This window comes from Bactrocera neohumeralis, chromosome 3 (genome assembly GCF_024586455.1).
Source record: "Bactrocera neohumeralis isolate Rockhampton chromosome 3, APGP_CSIRO_Bneo_wtdbg2-racon-allhic-juicebox.fasta_v2, whole genome shotgun sequence".
NCBI classification, from domain to species: domain Eukaryota; kingdom Metazoa; phylum Arthropoda; class Insecta; order Diptera; family Tephritidae; genus Bactrocera; species Bactrocera neohumeralis.
The window spans coordinates 68,788,065-68,807,155 of record NC_065920.1 but is presented as its reverse complement, the minus strand read 5'-3'; the positions used below and the strand labels follow the sequence as shown (position 1 = coordinate 68,807,155).

Below are 19,091 nucleotides of genomic sequence, written 5' to 3'. Positions count from 1 at the left end.
TTTTTTATTAAATTTAATTGGGACCCCGAAAATTTGTGACATCTAATTCGAAATATTTAAAAATTTCAAGGGAAAAAGTTAAAAACGGCATACTTTTGAATATAATTCAGGTGAAATTTACTGATGTTTTTCAATTATATTTTCGAAAATAAATCCCGAAAAAGCCGAAAAAAATTAATCCCGAAATTGCGGGATTTCAAAAAAATTTACCATAATTAGACTTTGTAACACATATTTAAAGTCTAAAAAACTAAAAGGTCATAATGAGTATCACGGGATCCCGAAAATTTGCAATATCTACATAATATGAAACATTTAAAAAATTCATGGAAAAAGGTAAAAAATTTGAATATAATTAGGGTAGAATTCTAGATTCAGAGATACCGATATTTTTTCAATTATATTTTCGAAAACAGACCCCAAAAATCCGAAAAAAGTCCCGATATTTCGGAATTTCAGAAAATTTTACCCTCATTAGGCTTTGTATCATAAAAAGGTCATAGTATATCTTTTCGAAAATGTATTATTTTCGAAATTTGAATATATCTTATAATTATGCGAATGTTATACCACCCTGTGCCGAATAATTTCTACATATCTATTTTTGCTTCCTACAACTCTTATTTTATTCGAAAATAAGATTGAAAATGCGAAAATCGAGTTTTTAAATAGAAATTCGAATTCGAGTAAATTTTTTTCGAATTGAATTACAGAATATAGCTCCTTTATTGAGAGATACTGAAGTTTTTCGAAAGTGAATCCCGAAAATTCGGGAAAAGTGAGTCCCGAAATTTCTGGATTTCAGAAAATTTGACAATATACAAAATTTTTATTACGTGATAACTGCTAAAAATATAAATAAACAAAGGTACATAAACATACTTTTAGTTTTACGGGATGCCGAAAAAAATGATCTAATATGCAACAAATAATAAATGAGAATAAAGTTAAAAGTTACAAAAGCTTTGAACGTAATTCGGATCGTATTCCGAAATGTGATATTGGCATTTTTATTTTATTTTCGAAAATAAATCAAGAAAAATTAAAAAAAAGTAATTTTTGAAGTTTCGGAATTTCAGAAAATTTTCAATACTTAAAACCTGTGTATAATATATTGAATTTCTAAAATAAATATAACTAACAGAAAAGTAGTTTTTTTTTTTATTTTAATGGAAAATTTGAGATAACTGATTTAAAAATTTTGAAAAATTAAAAAACTGATTCTGAAATTTTTATTATATTTTTGAAAGTGAAACCCGAAAAATTAGTAAAGAGTTAAACCCAAAATTTCGGGATTTCTGAAAATGTTCCAGAAAAACTTAAATTTCTATTGTATTTTCGAAAACGAATCCCGAAAAATTCGAAAAGATTTAATTCCGAAATTTCGGGATTTCTGAAAATTTTACTATAGTATTTTATTTAATTAAAAAAAAATTTGTGTTAAAAAAACGGCATCACGATTTGCGGGGTTGCGATACTAAATTTGGAACATTTATAAAATTTAAAGAAAAGCACGTGATTTTTGAGCATAATTCGAGTCTTGATTCGTAACAAGCTTTTTCCAATATTTTATTCCGTTAAAGATAATACAATAAAGTAACTGAAAGTGAAGAATTAGACTGCTGGATAAACATTTATAAATTTACTGGATCCCGAAACTTTGGGACTCCATATTCTGCTTAACTAATTTTTAACTTTAAAGATAGTTAAAAGTAATAAAAATTTATAGATATTCATAAAAACGCTTACATTTTTACGGAATTCCGAAATTTCGGGACAGCTTGTTTTTTCTGACCAACTATTATCTCAAATACATAAAAATAAAATAAAAATACTACAATGAAGGCTTACACTTTTACGGCTTGGTTTATTTCATTTTTGTTAAAAACATTATAGTTCAACAAATTTTGTTAAAAATAGTAATTATTGCTTAAATTTTATTGCTCATTCCTCAAACACATTGGATCTGCCCGTCTGAATAGAATAAATTATTTCTAATATAGAATAGAAACGAAAAGAAATAAAAGTAAACAAATTATTTTAGCTTCCGAGAAGCCTGCGAACATATTATGAGCACATCATTTTAAATTAAATTAAATTAATTGTAAATTACAAAAAAAAATGTTAAAAGTATTTTAATTAATATTATGAATATCTAAATTGTACACAAACATACATACATATGTTTAATGGAAATTTCTGGTTGAACTCGTCACTAGTACTTTATTGAATAGCATATCAAAAATTAGTTACATAACTACAAACATAAACACAAGCGTCTTATGTGTGTTCAGACTAAGCGATCATACTTTGTTGGTATAAAAAAATTGCTACTATGTTCGCTTAATAGAGCACTGATGACAGCAAAAATATTATTTAATTATACTTTATTATTAAGTGTGTAAGAAAAAAATATTTAATAAGCTAAACTCACGTACATTCCCTGACATTTGAATTTCAGATTCGTACTGTACTTTGTATTTAAGCTAGCAAATTTTATAGTGAATTTTTAAATGTAATTTTTTTGTTGAAAATCATGCATAACTGTACTTAAAATTGTTGAATATTTTTAGTAATTTATATAACCCACTCAACTGTAGTACCTTGCGGGCCTAACCTTGTAGGTGACTGATTTGACAGAAGCCTACGCATAACCCCAACCTGAGTTTTCATACACCTACACTACCATACTACCTAACGTAGTACTCATATTCATATTTAACCACGTACCTAAGGAAGTGTTGATCCTAATACATTTATAATTGTACAATACTTTTTTTGAGAGAATTGCAGAGCGTTTAGTTAAAATTTGTGTAAAGCTTTAGGAATCCTTTTTAAAGATTCAGAGTGATAATTTAAGATTCAAAGTGATAAACTTTAATTTTTACGTATAAGTGAAATTTCTATCATTTACCAAACAGGATCTTTTTTATGATACCGAAAAATGTTCATAATCCCGAAAAATAATATAAAATAATATTCAACAATTATTTAAACTCTGCACTTATGTATGTATGTATGTACATATAAACACATAATTTTTTTTTTTTGCATGAATGTCTTATACATAACTTACGAAAGGGAATCCCGAAAAATTTTAGAACTCCGAAAAATATTTTCTGAACTTTAATATTAATTTATTTCATGAAAATAAAATTTTTTTATTTAGAAACGAAATCCCGAAAGGGTTTTCATAATCCCGAAAAAATTTTAGTACTCCGAAAAATAGTTTCGGAACTTTATTGTTAATTCATTTTATGAAATTAAAAATTTTATTAGTTAAGAAACAAAAACAAAATATTATTATTTAAGAAACAAAATCCCGAAATGTTTTTCTAAATCTGAAAAAAAATTTCAACCCCAAAAATAGTTTTGGAACTTTATTGTTAATTTATTTTATGAAATTAAAAATTTTATTATTTAAGAAAAGAAATCATGAAATTAATTGTATAATCCAGAAAAAAATTTACAATACCGAAAAACAGTTTCGATACTTTATTGTTAATTAATTTGATGACCAATTACTGAACTTTTATTTAATTTTCGGGATCCCGAATTTTCGGGACTAGGACAGACAAATTTGTTTTCACTTTAAACAAATTTCCATTGCTTTTAAAGTCACTAAAGATATTGTTAAATTTTACATTATTATATTCTCGAGGCCACGATTTTTTGGGATTACATGCATTTTTTTATTTATTTATTTACATTTTTTTTTTGAATGATATTTGTTAAATTTTATATTTTTATCTTTTCGGGATGCCGAATTTATTTTTCATATTTTGATCAATTTCTCAATGTTAGTTATAACTACAACATGCTTTGTTGAACTCTTACTTTATTTTTTCGGAATCCCGAAATTTCGGGACTAGGAAATTTATCTACAAACTATTATTTAAATGCTTATAATGCGTTCACTGAACTTTTATATATTTTTCGGGATCCCAAAAATTCGGGACTAATTTCTTTTCTTAAGAAAAAAAAAATTAAGTATTATAAACCTTGTAACAAAACTGACTTAACTTTTAGTTTATTTTTTCGGGATCACGAAGTTTCGGTACTTGGAAATTTATCTCCAAAATAATATTTGTACATATGTTTATAACGGCTTACTGAAGTTTTATTTATTTTCCGAGATCCCGAAATTTCGATACTAGGAAATTTATCTACAACGCGTTTAATGAACTTTTATATATTTTTCGGGATGCCGAAAATTCGGGACTAATTTCTTTTCTTTAGAAAAAAAAAATTAAGTAGGTATTATAAACCTTGTAACAATACTGACTTAACTTTTAATTTATTTTTGCGGGATCCCGAAGTTTCGATACTAGAAAATTTATCTCCAAAATAATATTTGTATGTTTATAACGGGCTTACTGAATTTTTATTTATTTCCCGGGATCCCGAAATTTCGGGACTAAATTTTTTTTAGAAAAAGAATAATTAAGTATTTATAACACTTTTAACCAAACGCTCTGCAGTTTTTTATATAATTTTTCATTATTAATAAAACGGCGTGATATACAAACATACATACATACATACATATGTATGTATGTACATGCAAATGTGTGTACATAGAAAATAAAAACATAAGGTGAAAAGCAAAATATGTAAAGCAAGAAGTTAACGAAATGCGGATTCGATACTAAGTCAAGCGCTATAATTCCTGCTATAAACACGCATACATACATACATGCAAACAGCGATACATACATACATATGTACATAAGATAATGTTAATAATATATAATAAACACATGCATAAACCCATAGGCGCAGTCACATTACCAAATTTCCATACATACCACATGCAAGCATTCTAGTAACATTAGTGAAATGCAAAAGTCTTGAAGTGAAAGCTGTTTAGAGTTGCCAACACGTACACATAAACACTTAAACACACACACACATACACAGACACAAGCAAAGTACACACAGAGCAATACAACAAACACTCGTTACCGCGTAACCGGTTACTACTCGCTTTTATTGCTTAACTCTGCCAAAAGAATTACTTATTAATAAAACAAAAAATATATAAACATTAAATTGAAGTGGAAAATATTGAAAAAATATAAATATATACATATTTAAATAAGCAAAACTAGCATTAATAAAAAAGACAGCATGATTCATGAAAAATAAATGGTATATGCAATAAGCAACGCAAAACGTTAAAAAAAATTTAACAAAGCAAGAACAAAAAAACCCAACAACAACACACAAGATTACAAGAAATGCAATAATGCATTGGTATGCATGTTATTCGCTTGTATGCGTACGTTTTTTTATTAAACAAAAATTTATTAGCATTATATTACAGTAGCGTGCAAAATAAGTGCAAAAAATATATTGAAAAATAAACAAAAACAACAAGCGCGTTGCAAATTGCTTAAGGAAATTACAAAATAAATAAATTTTTTGAATATAAATATAAATCATTTAAGAACCTCGCCTTGTTTTTAATATGTACATGCAATATATTTATGTATATTTACAAGTATATATGTATATGTATATTTAATATATACATTATGTAAATGAAATGATTATTTGAAATTTTTTTGAGCGCCTTGCAATAAATGCAGTTTAGCAAACAGTAAATACATACATACACACGTGCGTGAATTATATTTATTGCAACAAAGAAAATAAATAAAACAAAATTATGCGGCAACAGCAATTAAAAAATGGCATAACCAAAACAATAAACATTAACAATTACGATTTTTTTATAATACGCAACATTAGTGTTTAAATAAAGTTATAAATTGAAGAAAAGACCAAAGCGAACGCATTGTTATTTATGTAAAAGAACAATTTCAATAATTAGCATACTTAAGTGACTAATGAAGAGAATCAAAACAAAAAACATTTAAATTAAATTAAGCGAATAAAGAATTATTGAGCAAAAGATATTAAAACAAAAAAAATTCTTGCAAATAAATCAAATCGCAACTGCAATAGGCCGAATAAATGTATGAAAATATTATTGAAGACAAATACAACAACAAAAATTATAAAAAAAATAATATTAATTTAACGCTATATTGCAATAAGCAATTTAAAAAACAATAATATGGCAAGCGAAGTTTGGGGGAAATACATATAGGGGGAGCACGGAATGAGACAAATAAAATAAATTGGCAAAATTATGTTTACAATTATTTTTAAATAAAGTCGAAAGCATACGCAAATATAAATTATTGTTGTTGTACTTTATTTTTTATTAGTGGAAATTTTTAAGAGATTTTAGAAGCAAAATCAGCAAACAACAAGAATAAAATGTTAACTTCGGTCGAAAGCATACGCAAATATAAATTATTGTTTGTTGTACTCTATTTTTTATTTGTAGAAAAATTTAAGAGATTAGATTTTAGAGCAAAATCAGGAAACAACAAGAATAAAATGTTAGCCTCGGCTGCAGCAAAGCAATAATACTTAAAAAAAGTTCCATGCAAAGCCTTGAGTTTGCTTGTTCTTGTTGTTGTAGCGACAGAAAACATTATTAAATTAATTTCGAGGAATGGTGCCGAGTTGTTAGTTCTAGGCTGGATAAAAATCCAGGTGCCTTTAGGTTACTTAGACCCAACTGTCCGTGGAACGGTGAGTTTAATCGTACACTTTTTATTGCAGCTATATGCTATAGTGGTCCGATCAGAACAATTTGTTTGGAGTTTGAATCGTTGCTTTAGAAAATACCCTGTGCTGAATATCGTGAAGATATTATAACAAATAAAGAAGTTGTTCATACAAGAACTTGATATCCCATCGAACAGTTTTCATGGTAGAAAGTAGTTGTCCGAACTCAACAATTTGTTCTGAGACTATAGCGCTATCTTAAACTGTAATCTACCCCGAATTTTTGCTAATTTTTGTTTTTGTCGCACTCAATTTATAAACAAACTCTTTTGCACCCTTATTATTTGTGTTGTTGCAGTTGCAGAAAAAATCCCGGAAGTAATTTGGAGGAATACTGTCGAGTCGCCAATGCTTGGCCGGAAAAAATCCCTCTCTGTTCTACATACCTACGTTGTCACGACTGCCGCGGAAACAGTTTATCTTCAGTTTCACTCTTAATTATTCACTCAGTTATGTAGACACGAAATTAAAAAATAATAATAATAATGAAACTTCAAAAAAAACTCACCACACTGCAATAAATTATATATTGTTAATATTCTTGACAAAAAATCTTTGATTACTTGAATACTTTACTGCTGCACACTGACGAAGTACTCATTATATTGTTGACATGTACTCTTGATATTGCTGCGCGGAGTTTATATTTTATTAATATAACTTTTTCAGGCACACTCAGCTACATAAGCTAACATACAACTTTCTCATACTTCAACACAAATTATTTAAACAATTAACTTTTCCTTAACAAAATGTTCAGAACGATTGAGATGCACAAAGAGCACAGAGGCTGCTAGGCGCGCTTGTAACTCTTGTTGACTTAGATCATGCGCCCATTCAACGCGTCCCCAAAATTTCGCCTGATATTCTTCTTCGAGACGGGACAAAGCAGCAGCCTTATCAACACTTAAGCGCTGATCGATTGCAGCGAATGCTAGTAAAACGGATTTTAAGGTGTCCACCGCGTAGATGAAGCCTATAAGTTAAAATGTTAGGCATAACTAATTAGTAAAGGTATGTAGCTGCACTCACCAAATAGCACGTCTTCACTGTGCGACAGCAAGTATTTCGAAACTTTCGCTTTATCGTCAGCGCTCACATTTGGTGGCGACATAACCATAGTTTTTTCTAAATTTGTGCCGTAGCGCTCATTGAACCATTGTATTACGGGATCCCATTCGGCGCGTTGTAAATCATGTAATTCTTTTTCATCCTAAAATTGTAATATTCACCACATTATAAAGATTTAAACAATAGCAGAGCAGTACTCACATCGTATTGAAAGAGTACAGTGTCCGTCGCAATATAATTGAGTATATAATTCACCATATCCGTTTTTGTGTGCCGATTGGGATTGTCTAGTGCGGTGAAGCACAATGCAGACAAGTGCATTTTGGAACGTTCAATATGCTCCTTTTGTGCATCAAATTCGGTGGCCACAGCTATTGCTAGCGGCTCACTTTTCACTGTGAACAATGTGCCATTTGGTGTCTTCAACTTTCGACTATCCAGCGTAACTTCATATTTGCCGTCATTATACAGTACTGAAGTTTTCTTATAGAAACGTTTTGGCGGCGCGGCTACAGTTAGAGGATAGAGGAAATTAAAACAACCTATGCAGGAAACGCCATTTTGAAAGTAATTTATTTACCGTAAAACCGTTTCGGCATCGACTGTGCCACACCGAAAAGTGTTGTGGCCGGCTTTCGTAATAATTTATATAAATTATTCATATTGGTATTTCCAATTTTATGTGATAAATATTTTAAGGAAAACAAAGTTACGAAAGAATCAAAGCACCGGTCAAAATAAGCCTAAACACACGAAAATGATAAAGAACAGCTGTTTGAATTAACTTTGCATACAGGGTTGCATTGTATTAATGCGTTTGGAAAATCGTAGGGAAATTTTCAAGGATAATATTTGTATACCGCCTATGTTAACTTCTAAGTTTGCAATATATTTTAGATGTAAAATTAAATTTTCAATTTCAAATAATATAAAGAAAACATTAAAACGATTTTTAGTAAATTTTCGAAGTCACAAAATAAAGCAAAAATTTAATTCACATATGAAATCAATCATTACATATATGTAATCACATTAGGACACACGTACCTTTATTATGTCACTAATCTGCAGTTAAGGTTATCACATAGGTAATTTTAATTTATAAGTATCTTTATCTCAATACATACGTTAAACATAAAGTTTTTAATAAACTCTTTGATCCGGCAACGCTATTTTATCATCCGAAATTTCCTCTGCCCAATAGAACCGCAACCAATGTTACTAGGATATTTTAATGAAAAAATACAGCTTGGTTAGTGGAGGATATACCGAAAATTTTGTGCTAGAAATATAAAGTTAACGATTTTGCGTAAAACATATTAAATAATTTACAAAAATGAGCGTTGAAGAAGAAGTATTCAAAATACAGAAGAAAATGCAGAAGATTACGTCGAATGATGGCACGGTAAGTAAATAAAGTACAGTGGTGCTGTTTAGGCTAAGCGGTTCTTACCGCCCGGGAGTATGTGTTACAAACATATCTGTTGTGTTGAGGGGCTGTTACTAAAATGCGCGCGCTAACGTAGTTATGCCTATCAGTAGCTGTATTAATTTACTTAAAAACATATAAACTTTAAATTCAGCATAAGTGAAATTAATGTCCTAATTGGATTAATTATATTTCAGGGACAAGAGCAAGCATTGGATTTGCTGAAGGCATTGCAAACACTCAATATCAATTTGGATATTTTAACCAAAACGCGCATTGGTATGACTGTAAATGAGCTGCGTAAGAGTAGCAAAGATGAGGAAGTGATTGCATTGGCTAAAACATTAATTAAAAATTGGAAAAGATTTCTTGCCGCGCCGGGTGGTTCAAGTGGCAGTAGCACCAAAGAGTCGTCTGCTAGCAATAATGTGTCTAAATCATCGTCAAGTAGCAAATCGAATTCTTCATCATCTAGTAAGGATAAAGAGAAGAGTTCGTCAAGTTCATCTAAAGATAAAAAGCGTGACGACGAGAAAAAGTCCAATTCGAGTTCATCATCATCGGCAAAAGACGAACGTCGACCAGTGCAATCAACGTTTCCTAGCACTGGCGGTTTAACCGATGCTGTACGCCTAAAGTGCCGTGAAATGCTCTGTAATGCGCTTAAGGTTGGTGAAGTGCCGGAAGGTTGTCCAGAACCGGAAGATATGGCCACCGAATTGGAGGAGGCAATTTATATGGAATTTAAAAATACTGACATGAAATACAAAAATCGTGTACGTTCGCGCGTAGCAAACTTGAAAGATGCCAAGAATCCCACCTTACGTAGTAATTATATGTGCGGTGCCGTTACGGCACAACAATTAGCGCGTATGACGCCGGAAGAAATGGCTAGTGATGAAATGAAGAAATTACGCGAGAAATTCGTTAAAGAAGCTATTAATGACGCTCAGTTGGCTACAGTACAGGGCACAAAGACCGATCTGCTTAAATGCGGTAAATGTAAGAAACGTAACTGCACATATAATCAATTACAGACACGTTCCTCCGATGAACCTATGACAACATTTGTCATGTGCAACGAGTGTGGTAATCGTTGGAAGTTCTGCTGAAGGCAGTACTCGGTTTTTACTAAAAGGCAGTCATTTTCTTCTTAAAAAGATTTACTTATTAATATATGAGTTAAAATTTTATTTACAAACAACAAAAATGCTACGCAGTATCTACGTACTTTGTGAAAATTACTGTTTTATTTTTTATTATTAATATATATAATTAATTATAAAGCTTCAATTAAAATTAAAGCATAAAAATATTAATTTAAAATGGTGGCACATTTTATTTACTCTTTACATGTGTTGCGGTTGATATCAGCTGTCTGTGGTATTGATAAAAAGGAAATTTATGGAATGATTTTCGAAACAAAAATTTTTACGCAATTACTTCAAATAGGAAAAGATAGTAAATAAATGTAATTTTAAGTAATTAAATTATGATTAAAATTTATAATGACTTTTTTTCTGCAAACAAAAAAAAATTATTTCTATCCAAAAGGATTAAATAATTTAGATATAAACGACATGTTCTAATTTCGAATGAATTTTTTAAGCACTTAAAAAATTTTAAACGTATTACGGCTGTATTAAAAACGGGTAAGTACAAAGTGACGTGACAATAAACATTATTATTTTTAATAGTGGAGAAAAAATAAAATGGTGTATGGTAAACATGTGCCTTATCTGTTGTTGGTGTTGTTTCACTTCCGAATATTGTTTAAATCCTGTTGTTGTTGTAACGGTTATACAGACCCTGCTTTGGTAAAGCAATGAGTTAACTGAGTTTCGACGAGTTCGTACCATGAGGAGAGGCCTGTTAAGTCTGTTGATTTCATTGAGCATGCAAAGAGGTGAAGAATGTAATGCGAGGACACATTGCATGCAGGACATACTTATATGTATGTATACATTTTGTATGAAATTTATGGATAGGTACATAAGAGTTTAAGCTGCTACAATATCTAGAACGCTAGAGCAATTGCAGTTGCCACAACAGCCGGTTCTACGCGAACGGAATCGACCCCAAACTTATCCGGGCAAGGGCAGTTATTTCGAGGATCTAACCCTTTTGGGATCAGTAAGTAATAAGTTTTAATATTCCTTTCTACTGAGCTCTTCGTTAGGCAAAAGTCGGACTGGTGCCTTTGGGTGGTTTTCTCACACCGTTTCGGTTACTGGAAGCTTGATTATCAAAACCCCGTTTGGGTGTCAAGTCGTTAGCTAATTGCAATTACGATTATCTAACGGGAGACCCAGGATACGTGTTGTAAAAAATTTGGACCATAGGGAGAGGGGTGTGAGATGAGATGATGGAACATACATACATATATTTGCTATGTCGGTTACGGAAAAGTCACTCTAGATTCGCGAGGCAAATTACGTGAATCAACCCGAATTTTATCCGGCTTAAGTCTGGTATATCAGCAACTAACCATTTACACATGAGTTAAAAATCTTTTGATAGAATTAGAATAGAATTTTCTTTTTCTCTCTTTCGTATTTCGATAGTTATACCTTTAAAAAGGACTGTATGTCTAAGTCCGATATCTAGACCACCCAATAAAGCTAACCTAACCTTTAAAAATAACATAATAAAATTTTAAATCGTGATCTCGAACAGTTTTTGAGTTCCAGCAATCTTAAATGTAACGGTTAATTTCAATCAGTTCCATCAGTTTATCTTTCAACGCGTTTTTCTCAAAACTACTTTTTCCAAATATGATTGAGTGATTACCGGGAGATAAATAAAAATTTTATTAATTTTCTTTTTATACATAGTTCTCCATACAATGATCTTCCAGTTTTTTTAATCTGATCAACCAAATTTCGAGTAATGTTCAATTGTTTTTAAACGCCGCCATTTTTTAAATATAAAATTTTTTTTCGACCGTTGATCTTTATACGGACAATATCTTCTAACGCGTGTTTCTTAACAAATATTCCATTCTTTTCAAAAATAACATTAGTTTAGGCTATGTAGGCTCTTTAACGTTTTTTAAGGGTTTCCAGGTGCAGGTTTCCTTCAGAAATACATTATTGCCTTCCAAACTATAATTTGGAGTTTGGATCAAAAGGTGGGGTGCGGAACTTCAATCCGCTAAATCTAACCTACTCCAAACTCCCTTATTACGTCGTGGGAGTTTGGGATATATGAGCGAATTTGTAATTATTTTTTATTTAGTGTAATCGGTTTCCATAACTTTAAACATGTTTTTCTCAAAACGATGTTTTCAGAGTCGGTGAAGAAAACTTCCTCGAAACGGCTAGAACTTGCAAGTGGATACATATATATGTATTTCTCTAAGCCCTTCGAGTCTTTTATACTTTATATCATTTAGCGTACGCGACTACAAGCAGCTCGAAAAAATAATGTTATTTTCTCCATCAAATCCGGTTACTTCTATAAAACCGCTAATCTCAAATCGTTGGCATATTCATTCATTTCTGCAACTCCACTGCTCCGCTGGGAACACCATAGTGGCTTTTGCCGGTTTCTCTTCTTACCCGTTTTGGGTGTTCTCAACAATTCTCAAACAAAAAACGTATTAACAACAACAACAACTGTAAAAGCGCCAAACTGTTGATTAGGAGCGCACAGCTACAACAACAAACGACACAATGATGATCATGAAGCCGGGCATACAAAGCCACGAGCACCTACGATGGCATTAATACGCGTAGTAGAAGTTGTTGTTGTCGTGTTGTTAGTAGTAGTGCTCGTGGTCTTCGTAGTGACGGCATGGACAATAGCGGAGTGGGTGCTGCAACGGGGCTAACCAATTGGACGAGTAGTAGCTGAGTATCGGTTCAGTGCCAAAGTCAGTCTGCGTTTACCTGTCGTCGGTTGAGGTTGTGCGAAACGGAATACTTAGTACGTGGCTCGGAAAACAACAAGTGCTAAAGAAGGTAACAGCAAGCAGTGAAAAAACAACAAAAAACCGAAGAGCATATAATAAAACGCACACATACAAACACAAGCATTCGCTGGCGAATGGTTAGAAATTGGCTAAAAGTGCAGTGTAGTGTGGAGAGAATGTGAAAAGAATGCGTGTGTGTGTGTGTGGTATAGAAAACAAAGAAGTACGGCTAAGTGTGGCAGCAGAATTTAATACACACACATACACACTTAATATATTTACACGTACTAAATGATTTTCGTTAAAAAAAATACGTTTATGACGGTGAAGATTGTGAAGCAGCGAAGATTCGAAGCTACTTTTGTATGAGCAGCGGCTTAATGTTACTATTGGCACAAAGCTGCTGAGTTTTTGTTGTAGCGAGGTATTTATAGCTGTCGTCTAGAAACGTTGTGCTGCCGAGCGCTTGTTTTTTTGTTTTGCTTTTTTATTATTTTTTAGTATTTTCTTTAGCATTCGAATGAATGAAGATAGAAATGCAAATTACAAAAATAAACATAATGAAATTAAACAACAACAAAGAAATAACTAAAATAAAGAATAAAGTGTAAATTGTGGTTTAAAAACTTAAAAACTTTCGTGCACTAACTAGAGAACGGTGGGGACGCAAAGCCGAAGAGAAGTTTGAAAAATTTGCATAATAAAAAATTTGGTGGAAACGCAGACGCAGACAAATTTTGTGAGCCACATTGACAGAAACTAGAAGCTGGATGTGACAGCGGCTAACTGTTTATGTTTAACTAGCTGTAGGTGAGTGACTGGTGCAACTTGGTGACGGAATAGCTCAAGTTGGTGACTGACTGGCTTCAGTAGGTGACTGACTAGCTTCTGTAGGTGACTGAATAGCTCAAGTTGGTGGCTGATCGTAGCGCCTTGGTGACTGACTGGCTCCAGTTGGTGACTGAATGGCTCAAGTTGGTGACTGACTGACTCAAGTTGGTGACTGAATGGCTCCAGTTATTGACTGACGACTCTGACTATACGTAGTCAGTAGATGCATGTTGACCTAATTTATGTAACCAGTTCTCAGTTCCCGGTTCCTGTGCAAGCAAACACTAAGTGGATCCGAAAATTGTCGCAGAGTATCTAAGCAGACCAAAGCGCAGACCAAACAACGAAAAATTTTAAAAATTAGAATACAAACGTGCAAACTTCTACTAACTAGAGAGTGACCTATAAAAAAAAATATATACAATATATATAGTATATGTACATGCAACACGCTGCAAAAGTTGATTGCTACTTTTATAAAACGGCAAACGCGACGTGCAAATGATTTCAGTGCATTCACCTTCAGATAGACGACGCGGAAAACAGTAACAAACAGAATAGTGCTACCATTAAGTAGGCGGGGAGGGGAAAAGGGAAAAGGCAGACAAGAAACCGAAAGAGGCAAGCAAGCAAATATAATGGCAACATAGTTAGTTTTAACGGCAGCAGTAAACAACAACAAAAGTTAGTAAAAGCATTGCGGTGAAAATTTTCTAGCAAGTCGCAGCGCAGAAGAGCGCGACTAGCCGACCAACAGTCGCAGTCGTAAAAGCAGCTAGGCAACAGATGTAACAAACAGCAAAAGCACAGACAAATAACGAAGAAGCAGCTAAAAAAGTATAATAATAAGCTGAGCTGCAGACAGCACCAGTAAGGGGCAACGAGCGGCAACTAGCAAAATCCAAACGAAAAGTTTAAGAGACTGCGCAGCTGTAGCAAGCTGACGGAATAGCAGTTACGAGAAGCTGAATGATAACAAAACAAGAAAAAATTTCAACTTCGGCGACAGAAAAGCTCTAATACAGCTAAATAGCAGAAAAGGGTATAACAACATCTTTAGCTTGATTTTGTACGGCCAGTTTGTATGGCAGCTATATGATATAGTGGTACGATCCGAAAATTATGTTCGGAAATTGTAGCGTTCACTTGAAAAATAATTCATGCCGAATTTCGTGAAGATATCTTGTCAAATGAAAAAGTTTTCCATACAACAACTTGATTATGATCGGTCAGTTTGTATGGCAGTTATATGCTATAGTGGTACGATTTCGACGGTTCTATCAAATATTCAATGTCTTGAGAAAAAAATAACGTGTACAAAATTTCAGAAAGATATCACAAAAACTGTGGGACAAGTTCGCTTATATACTAACGTACGGACAGACAGACGAATATGGCTAAAACGCCTCAGTTCGTCACGCTGATCATTTCAGCGTATAAAAAGTAAACTTTTCCAATAATAATAAGAGTACGTTGCAAAAGTCAGACTAACTGAAGCTGCGCGGCGACTGTAGAGTGCGAAAAAAGTTGAACGCCGAGGCGCGTGCGCTGAAGCAAAACCGCTAGGCAGCGGTATTAACAGTGATAGCGCACGGAATAAGCGCAATGCATGAAAGTAAAGTACATAGGTATTGTGCGAGCTGCGGCAAGTGGCTGCAGTTTGCGTGCTGCAAGTCCAAGTTAAAGCGTTGCAAAGTCAGCAGGAAAGTAAAAAATTAAAATTTCCTTGCACAATTTGCATTTCCAACGCCACTGTATACATAAATAACATGTGTGTGTGTGTATGTGTATATGTAGCTACTTTCTATTTGTTCTTGTTGTTGTGCAAGTTGCCTGTATGACATTCCTACGCATGCGCGCAGCCACCGCGCACAGGTGCAAGACGATATCTACATAACTGCTTGCTGCCGTCATCCCTATATTGCATGCATGAGACCTGCTCATGTACATATGTATGTACTATATATATACATATGTATGTAAGTATATGCATTCACACATATGCACACACTTGCAGCCGGTTGTCTGCCTTTTACTGCCGCTGATTGCAAGTTTCGCTTCACCGTCGTTTATGCTTGCCGCAGTGGCAAAGCCATAGCAACAATATTGAATAAAACAAACTAACAACAACACCGGCTGGTTGTTGCAACAGTGAAAGAGTTGCTTGCAATTGCAGCTGCTCTGCATTGTTTTTGCGCATTTGCTGCGCTTGCTACTATAGCGGCTTGGAGTTGCTGTCGTCGTCGTCGTTGTTACTTCAGTTGTGTTGTGGCACAACGGGATTCATGCCATAATTGTGCACGTTCCTCAATGGTTGCGGGACTGTAGGCAAACATACATTTGTACATATGTAATACACATACATACTTACATATGCGTGTATTAGCTGTTTACAATCACTACTTGTTGTTGTTTGTTGTAGCTGCTTGTTATCTATAGCGCTATTGTTGTTTTTGTTTGCGAAACCATAGCACTTCTGCTGGAACAAACGAAAACCGGAAATCGCCTTGCCACATTCCTTACTTGCTGGCGTCCTCTTTCTGTGCGCTTGCGAATGAGTGGTGTTTTTAGAGTTTTTAGCTCAATGCATTTTATTTTTTAATTTTTGAATTAATTAGTTATTATTTTTTTAATTCATTTATTTTTGATTATTTGTTCAATTTGCTTTTTTTTTTTAATTAAATTTTTAATTTTGCAATCACTTTTTTAACCTTTTTTTCATTTATTTTTTCATTTCTAATTTTTTTCATACTTTTAAATAATTTTTTTGGTTTTAATTTTTTTTTTTCAATTAAATTTAATTTATTTTTTACTTTTTTTATTTGGATTACTTTTTTCTTACGTATATATTTTGTTAATTCATTAATAGTTCTATTTTTAATTTTTGTGTCTAATTTATTTAGCTATTTTAATCTTTTGAATTACTATTTTTTTTAATTCGATTTTGAAAATTTTTTACGTTTTTATTTATTTTTATAATATGTTTTTGGCGTTTCTGAGTTTTTTCAAATATTTAATAATTTGTTTGGTTTTAAATTAAATTTATAATTTTTACTTATATTTTTGGAATTGGATTATTAATTTCTTCTTTATGTATACATTTTTATTTCATTAATAACTTTATTTAGTTTTGTAGCCATTTTAACTTTTTTATGTTTCGAAATTTATTTTTTTAATTCGATTTTTAAATTTTGTTTTATGTTTTTATTAATTTTTATAATTTATTTTTTATTTATATTAATTTATTTACATAATTTTTTTATACTTTTAAATATTATTATTTTTGTTTTTCAATATTTTTTAAATTTAATTTATATTGTTTACTTATTTTTTTAATTGCATTACTAATTTTTTCTTTATGAATATATTTTTTTAATTGTTGTATTTTATTTTTTAGCCATTTAAATTTGTTTTTTGAGTTTTATTTTTTAATTCCATTTTTTTTTTTTAATATTTTTATACTTTTTAAAATTTTATATTTCTAATTTCTTTGTTTTTGCTTTAATTATTATTTTTTTTTAATTTTCATATTTAATATACATACATATTAGTTAAGTTACATTTATTTTATAATTGTAATTTTTTTCTAAGTGTTTTTAATGTTTTTATTTTTTTTTTTGCTTTTAAACTTTTTTTTTAATTTAGTACATTATTTAATTAACATTTTTTAATATTTTTGCTTAATTAAATTTTTTATGACTGTGATTTTTATCTAGTTTTTGTATTATTTAATTTTTTAATGCTTTTAAAATTTATTTTGGATTTATTAATATGAAACTTTTAAATTTTTTTAAATAACTTTTTTATAATTTCTATATTGTTTTTAAAATTTTTATTTATGTTTGAACTTAAAATTTGCTTTAATGTTATCTATATTTTTAAATAATGTATATTTTTAATTTTTTAAAATTGTAATTTTTCTACAAGTTTTTAAGATATTACAGATATACATACATATTTTTTTAATTTTTTTTTATTACTTTCTTAATTTATTTTTTTTTTTTTTGCTCTACTTATATATTTCCTATTCGCGTTTGTTCTGTTTTCATTCCGCCGTTCGTTTAATGTTCTATCGGTCACCTCTGTCAACACTTATGCATTTCTTTACACAACTAAGTAAAGTGAAATGAAGTGAGACTACAAAACAAACAAGAAAACATACAATTGGATGAAGTAGTAGAAAAAAGTGTTCACCAAAATACAGTAAATTCAAAAATTCGCAGTTTTGTGTTAAAAAAATTAAAATCCCACAACTAAAAACTTAATTAAGAAATCTTCTACAATTCACACTTTGAAAGCAGTCTAACTTTGACTTTAATGGATAATAAAAACAACATATAAATGTAAGTCTAAAAAACAATTAATTTTATTTTTGTTTAATTAATAGTATATTATTATTATTATTATTACTATTTTTTTATTTAAAGTAAAATGCTAGGTTCAGAGAACTTTCTTCTCGCTATTTATAACAATAATATATGCATATTACATATTTGCATAAAATAAAAGAAAAATATTTTTTTTTAAGTATGTAAATTTGCCTTGCCGATATGATAATGTGAGTTCCATACCGCTTGACAAATGACGCAGATAATTAATATCTGAAGTGTTAAATATTCACTATTTTGTATGAATATTTATATAAGCATACTTAAAAATACATTAAATAAATATTTATAAATATCTTTACAGGGATTTTAATATTTATTTGCACTTACTTCACTTTTATATTTATTTTATTCTAGTCACCGCTTATATTTGTTATTATTTTTTTATAAACTTTCTGAGAATTGCAGCCGAGTTTATAAAAGGGTATAAAAAGATTTTATCTTGATTTGAATCGGTCAGCAAGGCGATATCAGAAGTTTCGACAAATGAAAAGCTTCTTGGAGATCAAAGGGATTAGTTCACGAATATCGACTCAGATCATCATCATTTATTTTACATATACTTAACTGTTTAGGGTAAAATAAGCTCCTGCCTATTGTAATTATTATCTTTCCCTTTCTAAAGCTTATTTACTTTTGAAACGCATAAAAACAGTCATTATCTCAATGTAAAATATCAGCAAAAGTTTTATGAAACTTTGAATTATGACACTTCCACAAAAAATTGCACTTTAATAATGCCTTTTACTTCCTCATTAAGGTGAACGCTGTGAGCATATAATACTATCATTAAATGTGATTTTGTGCTACAATT

The 19,091-nt window shown here is 31.0% G+C and overlaps 3 protein-coding genes across 3 annotated transcripts in view; 2 read left to right on the top strand and 1 right to left on the bottom strand.

The window, feature by feature from the left end:
- Positions 1–7,261: 7,261 nt before the first annotated feature.
- Positions 7,262–8,472, bottom strand: LOC126754251 (ATP synthase mitochondrial F1 complex assembly factor 2). The gene is made up of 4 exons (XM_050466256.1): positions 8,297–8,472; positions 7,918–8,225; positions 7,678–7,858; positions 7,262–7,621 (listed from the first exon to the last, which is right to left on the bottom strand). The coding sequence occupies exons 1-4, from the start codon at positions 8,376–8,378 to the stop codon at positions 7,371–7,373; spliced, it is 822 nt and encodes a 273-aa protein (XP_050322213.1). The 5' UTR covers positions 8,379–8,472; the 3' UTR covers positions 7,262–7,370.
- A 476-nt stretch (positions 8,473–8,948) lies between these two features.
- On the top strand, positions 8,949–10,654 carry LOC126753016 (transcription elongation factor S-II). Its single transcript, XM_050464106.1, has 2 exons — positions 8,949–9,121; positions 9,343–10,654. Exons 1-2 carry the CDS (start codon positions 9,053–9,055, stop codon positions 10,255–10,257), a joined length of 984 nt encoding a protein of 327 aa, XP_050320063.1. The 5' UTR covers positions 8,949–9,052; the 3' UTR covers positions 10,258–10,654.
- A 2,386-nt stretch (positions 10,655–13,040) lies between these two features.
- The window catches only part of LOC126752098 (myosin-VIIa), a 67,206-nt gene continuing 61,155 nt past the window's right edge, over positions 13,041–19,091 (top strand). Inside the window, exons 1-2 of the mRNA XM_050462662.1 lie at positions 13,041–13,107; positions 18,007–18,232. The gene's annotated coding sequence lies outside the window, so the exon portion shown is untranslated. The remainder of the gene's footprint in view (positions 13,108–18,006; positions 18,233–19,091) is intronic.